We start from the raw sequence: 6,869 nt of genomic DNA, 5'->3' as shown, positions 1-6,869 counted from the left end.
TGCGGTTGCCGTACTGTATTAAACCTTTAATCAGCTTTAAATAAAACCGTATATTAAAAGCTAACAGAAGCAGTAGCATTTACAAATAACAGCGTATCAAAAAGTATGTACAATCAAAAAACATACCATTAAGAGCCGTGATTGCACAGGTTCTGCAGGATCCTCTTCACTAATATCCTCTGCGTCTCAATCGGGCTTAAACTGATAAGCAATATAGACGATGCCATTGTTTACAATACAACTTGAGCACATGCGCTGAGGGGCGAGAGGGGCGAGACCTTTAGACACGCACTAGAGGCGATTTAGCGAATCACAACACACTGGGCTAGCTAACCAATCAGAGCCCATCGCCTATTTCTGAGGGCGGGGCTTCATAAAAACAGGAAATGATCAGCGTGTTTCTCAGTGAAGGGACAGAGCGGTGTGGAATAAAGGTAAATTATGTGAAAAAGAATGCGTTTTTTAAAAACGAAGCATTAACACATGTTAGACTGCACCCCATAAACACAATCAAGCTTAGAAAAAATGGGTTCAGGGTTACTTGACAATTACAGGCAGGAGTGTTGCAGCAGGGCTGGAACTGAAGTCTGCAGGATGGTAGCTCTCCAGGAGCAGGGATGGAGACCCCTGCTTTAGACCCACTGACCTGTCACATCCGCTCTAATCCAGACATTCCCTCAATATCGCCCTGATCTCTATTAGATAAACTGGGAAAAGAGTGAATTGATGCCCTTGTCACAACAAGCAAGTAAAACTTTCTGGGCTCCACTCTTATTAAATTAATCTCAGAAAGTTTTATTAGTTTGGGTCTTACAAAAGACTTTAGTAATGACTCCAATATATGGCGTATAGACCAGGGGTGTCCAATTCTGCTTTCCTGGAGGGACACCTTCTGGCAGAGTTTAGCTTAAGCTCCAATTAAACGCACATGAACCAGCTAATCAAGGTTTTCAGGATCGCTAGAAACATGCAGGCAGTTGTGGTGGAGCTAAACTTTGCAAGAAAGTGGCCCTCCAGGAGAAGGATCGGCTACTAAAACATTTCATGAAGGTTTCCACGGCCTACCAATAAAGCAAGCTTGGGAGGACCATCTGGGATGGAGATTTCTACAGAGTTCTGGGAGGCTTTATTTGTCTGTCATAAATACAATTTCTTTAAAAATGTTATGCTTTTGCATGTGAGAAATTGATGACTTCATATCCTCTCTTCACCGTTTATGTCAAAGACTACGGGAACTCTTCTGAAATCAACATCCCCAGCTGCTCCTCCCAAACTTTGCTTCCATGGCTTTTATATTTTCATATCTGGTGCCTTTATGAAAGTTTGTGATTGACAGTGATCATTCTGTTTGTTATTCTGCAGTGTGGGAATCTTTGAAGATGCCAGTGGGATATGGTTTGGCTGCTGCTGTGATCGCTGGTCTTCTCTCAGTGCTGCTGGGTCTTGCTGTCGCCCACTGCTGTTTCTCCAAAAACCCCATGCATACGCCCCGTCCCCGTAACAAGCTTATGGACCTGGAGATGGATTAAACCAGTCCCCCTTTGCACTGCTGTGATCCTGCCCAAAACCACTTCGACCGACTTGATGTATTATGCTTTGGGACAGAATGTGGATATGCACATTGCTTAATAAGAGATGGAGAACCTGTCTATATGCACTCCGAGGATTGAGCCACTCCAATTGATGGCTCCATATTCCCACTTGGGAGCAATACACTTATTATTCTCAGGAATAAAGCATCCAATGTTTTTTTCCCCTCTACACATCCTGACTGCTGATAGGATGAGAGCACCAGGAATGAAATATTTCGTTAAGTACAAACTTGGTGCTGCACAATGGCTAAACCAGCAATGTTGCAGTTTGTACAGTTGATTATTTTATAGCATTTAATAGGAAGGACTCTAACGAAAGAGCCAAGAACTTGTCAGTTGTGAGTGTGGCAGAAACTAAAATTTTAGATTGACCTTTTAAACCGCTGCACTCCCAGAGGCTTTGTTTGTCACATCGTCTGCGGACGTCCGCTGTGCCCCCCGCCCTGACTGCCTGTCAGAGTTATGCCGCCAACAGTAGGGAACCTAAAATGACTGACCCTCCCTCTCTGCGGTAGAGCGTAGTGTTGATCCACAGGCTAAAGGAAATATGGCTGATGGATGGGTGCTTCAAGGCTGCACTGCATCATTCTGGGATCCAGAAGTGACCACTCGAGGGAACGGACCAAACAGGTTGTCAATCTGTGGCTTGGCTTTGAGCGGCCTGCCTTAAAGATCGCTTGTCAAGCATTTCAAAAACCCTGATAACTGATATCCACACTGTTGGCATTAACTCATTCCTCACTCTCTCTGTCCTGCCCACAAACAAAGAGAAATGCCAATATGCATCTCAGTTTCCCGAACTTGCATTTTTTTCTTGTCAGAATGCACTCATTATACTGACACAACTGACCCGCACTGACATGATTGTTGTAGATCCTTTTGTACAGATGCTCTCTTTATCCACAATGTGGTCAGATAAGTATTTTCTGAGAAGGGAAGCTGTTGGTATGAGCGAGAGGCTGTTTTAATGTATCTCAAGAGTGAGAGAGCTATTCAGAGCCACATTTATAGACAAATGTCAAAAGGAATTTCACCAAGATGTTTTACTTTAGTTCATTTATGGATATTATTGAATGGATGTTTTTTTGTTTTTTTTAAGAATTGTTCTTTCTTATTTTTAGTTGTGTGAAATTTTATGTGCTTTTACCATCTCTAGCAATAAGTATTTTTTTTTAATGTTTTGTTATTCAATGACTGACTCATTCTAGTTCTCAATAGCAAACCAACAAATGATTTCTCAATAAAAATAAAAAATAAAAAAAAGTATAACAGTGTGTTGATTTGAGATTTCTGTTTATCCCAAATCTGATGAGAAACCCCTGGGAAAGGCATTGGTCTCATTTTAATTATTAATGAAGATGTGTTTTATATGCATAAAATTGTCTTTTTTTAATTTCAGTTTTTACCTTCCTTCATTTACTTAATTTAACCTATTTGACTTGAACTCCCCTTGTTGTCCCAGATAGGCTAATATATTTCTGGTATTTATGCTGTGAATTACTACTATTGATTACTACTATTATTGATTATATTAAATTAACCAATTTGATGAGTCCAGAAGTTTGAAGAACTGTCTGTTTTTCAATGTGTTTAATAAATAAATAAGATAAAATAGACATTTCAATTTACTCCTTGTTTTTTTATTATTCATATTAATTTAGATTATTTTAATATATAAAATAATGCCACATTTATAGACAAATGTCAAAAGGAATTTCACCAAGATGTTTTACTTTAGTTCATTTATGGATATTATTGAATGGATGTTTTTTTGTTTTTTTTAAGAATTGTTCTTTCTTATTTTTAGTTGTGTGAAATTTTATGTGCTTTTACCATCTCTAGCAATAAGTATTTTTTTTTAATGTTTTGTTATTCAATGACTGACTCATTCTAGTTCTCAATAGCAAACCAACAAATGATTTCTCAATAAAAATAAAAAATAAAAAAAAGTATAACAGTGTGTTGATTTGAGATTTCTGTTTATCCCAAATCTGATGAGAAACCCCTGGGAAAGGCATTGGTCTCATTTTAATTATTAATGAAGATGTGTTTTATATGCATAAAATTGTCTTTTTTTAATTTCAGTTTTTACCTTCCTTCATTTACTTAATTTAACCTATTTGACTTGAACTCCCCTTGTTGTCCCAGATAGGCTAATATATTTCTGGTATTTATGCTGTGAATTACTACTATTGATTACTACTATTATTGATTATATTAAATTAACCAATTTGATGAGTCCAGAAGTTTGAAGAACTGTCTGTTTTTCAATGTGTTTAATAAATAAATAAGATAAAATAGACATTTCAATTTACTCCTTGTTTTTTTATTCATATTAATTCAGATTATTTTAATATATAAAATAATATAATGATGAGTTATTTAAGTACTTTAGTTGTCCTACAGCCCCCTGGGTAAGAACCATTGCTTTAAGAAATGGCTATATGTCTTTCTTTTGGAGAAATGGCAAGTTTTGAATAATCCTCATGCAGTTTTTTTTTCTTCTTCAAAACTTCAAAAAGACAAAGCCCACTGTAAAAGTCCTTTTAAAGCAGTCCGTATGCAATTTTGTTCTAAAAGTGTAAGTTATAAACTGATAATTTCCCCTTTGAGCTGGTCTGTTTGCAGAGAATGTATCTAGTAAGCACTATTGGCTATGAATTTCTTCTTCTGAAGAGTATTAAATTGTGGAAGACCCTTGTTTATATACCAACAGTTTTGAACAATTTTAGCAAATTTAAAGTTCCCTCATGCGACCATTTATTAATGCTGCATTGTCTTTGTCAATTACACAAAGACTGATATTTGAAACTTTCATTTGTGAAGCATTTGATTTAAGTTGTTTCCTCTGTTAAGTTTTGTTTTGAAGATATTAAGTAGGGCCCTTTGTTGAAATCTAAACTGTAGACATGTCTCTAAATATTCTACAATTGCTTTTCTTTAGATATTTGCCCCACCTCCTGTCCTCTAAAGCATTAATATTAGATACTAAATTACTTCATTGTAACTCTCTCTCAACAAGTCTCAACATGGGATTTCCTGTCCGCTTTTATGAATGCTTATGAAGGTTCTTAGTCATCCAGGTCATTGTGTGATGTCAGGCAGAGTTTATTTCTAGAGCATCAGAACTTGTTAAACTAATTTTTTAACTCGCTTAAGCACCCGAAAGGCAAATAAACAGTCTTGCCTTGTGGAGGCTTGACCTTTGACACTGAGGCATGCCCTTATACAGAGGAGGTTTCATTTTCCTAATTTGCAATCCTTAATTTCGCCATCCTTAATTTGAACGAGTGGGTTTTCTATGCCTTAACACACACTGGACAGTCTGAGAAGGCTCATTTCTTGTCTTGTACATCTTTGTGTACTTTGGTTTGATTTGACATAAATACACTGGTGGCTAGGTAAGAACCACTGATCTATGATAGATCAGTGGTAAGAACGCTTCTGGCAAACCAGCATTAGATTTGAGAGAGAGCAAATGAGTGTGTGGTGTTATTGGTTGACAACACTCCATGCTCGCCATGGCAACTATATAAACAGTCATCATACTCGGGAAAGAAGAGGAAGTGTAGATCTGATGTCTGTCGGTCAGCTTTACATTGAATGGGATTGTCCTGTTGTGCCCACTGGATTTAACTGAATTTTGTTTTAATACCCCTCAAAAAAAAGTACTGTGCCAGTACCAAAGCACAGTGATAGTAGGATACAGTATATATACAGTAGCATGATTATTCATAGCATACAATTCATGTACCATGATATTTACATGGTAGGCTACTCTGGCATGTCCAAAACACCATGGTAATACCATAGTACTTTTTGGAACTTTGTTGTAAGTGGCATGTAGAATGTAAAGTGTGAAGTGTGTAGTTATCTTTGGAAACAGTGATAAAACAGTTTGTTTTGATCTAGGGCGCCCCCTGCTTACCTAGCGTCTTATTTCCAGTTTCCCCCGAGGAGTTGCTAACTCCAAATCTCAAATGTAACAAAAGGATCTGGAGAAATGTTATTGTTGTAAAAGTACATTTTCTCTGGTAAAAAGAAATTGTGAAGGTAAAGTCAAGTAGAAATGTCCCAAATCTAAAGCCTGCTTAGTCACAGTAACAAAGTATTTGTACTTTGTTATATACTTTTGCAAAAAAAAAAAAAAGAATTCGGATAGGCCTCGGAAAGTTCTAGATGAATATTTAATGAAGTAAAGAGACGATGATCATTAGACTTTTTGCAGGACAATGATCCAGCCAAATCTGCCAAAGACTGGTGTGGGTTTCCTGCCTGGAATGTTCTTGAGTGGCCCATTCAATTTCTGGATTTAAAGCCCATTGCAAATCTATGGTGAGATTTGAAGAAAACAGTGGCAGCAGAGAAACCAAAGAATTTATGAATGTGAATATATAAATATATTCATTAATTTATTCTGAACATTGGTTATCTTTAATCAGTTTAGTAGTGTTTACTGGTTTGAGCCACAAGAGGGCATCCTAAAAATAACACATAAGAGAAAGTGATTCCTTCAATGCATCAGTCAGTGCCCATCTCATGTGTAATGACACTTGAATAATAGTAGGCTTAATATGGAAAATGTTAGTTTAATGGCTGAGGTAAGCACAGTGTGGATTTACACTGCAGCTTGTTTTCTTATCAGCATTTCCTTCCCTTGCTGTAATTATATTCACATTTACATTGTGGTCAAACAGGGGGCTTTGGCCGCACAAAAGTATGCTCTTCCTCTGTAGCTCAACCCACAGCAGTTTCTGTTTCTCATGACGCACACACAAGTCTACAGGCAGAGACGTGATGATTTCATACTTGTTTGTAAAGATATGATTTCCTACATTCCTATATAAAAAAGTATAACCATATCATTTAGAATAGTTTAGAACAACACAGTATAAAATCTTATATTTGAAAGCTTTGAATTCTTTCCTGTGTGAGCTGAAATGACAGAACATTAGTGGTGGGTTTTTGACATTCAGTGTGGAGTGGAGAGCTGTTCGGTCTCTGCTTAAAATGGTTGAGGCAGCATGTTTTCCCACCATTTGTCAGACAGTCTTATAAGCATAAATTGCTTTTGCAGAAGTATTTTTAAATTATTTTACAATTTCAAATAACCACAGACAAGCAGATGCCATCCCTTACTCTTTTATTTATAGTGAATGAAATATCAGCTTTATCTATTATTATTATTATTATTTGTCTTATTAGGAAGATCAGGCCCTTTCTTTCAGAACATGCAACACAACTCCTTGTTCAAGCTCTTGTTCTGTCCAGGCTGGA

General features: G+C 36.9%; 1 protein-coding gene across 1 annotated transcript in view; it reads left to right on the top strand.

Annotated features, from left to right (window-relative positions):
* The window catches only part of LOC107730419 (prostaglandin F2 receptor negative regulator-like), a 26,883-nt gene extending 24,524 nt beyond the window's left edge, over positions 1-2,359 (top strand). The window contains exon 7 of the mRNA XM_016541268.1: positions 1,363-2,359. Coding sequence (XP_016396754.1) covers positions 1,363-1,529 — 167 coding nt within the window. The 3' untranslated portion in view covers positions 1,530-2,359. The remainder of the gene's footprint in view (positions 1-1,362) is intronic.
* The last annotated feature ends 4,510 nt before the right edge of the window (positions 2,360-6,869 follow it).

Source organism: Sinocyclocheilus rhinocerous, unplaced genomic scaffold (assembly GCF_001515625.1).
Source record: "Sinocyclocheilus rhinocerous isolate Xijiao unplaced genomic scaffold, SAMN03320098_v1.1 scaffold4178, whole genome shotgun sequence".
Classification (NCBI taxonomy): domain Eukaryota; kingdom Metazoa; phylum Chordata; class Actinopteri; order Cypriniformes; family Cyprinidae; genus Sinocyclocheilus; species Sinocyclocheilus rhinocerous.
This window is presented reverse-complemented; position numbering and strand designations above follow the sequence as displayed.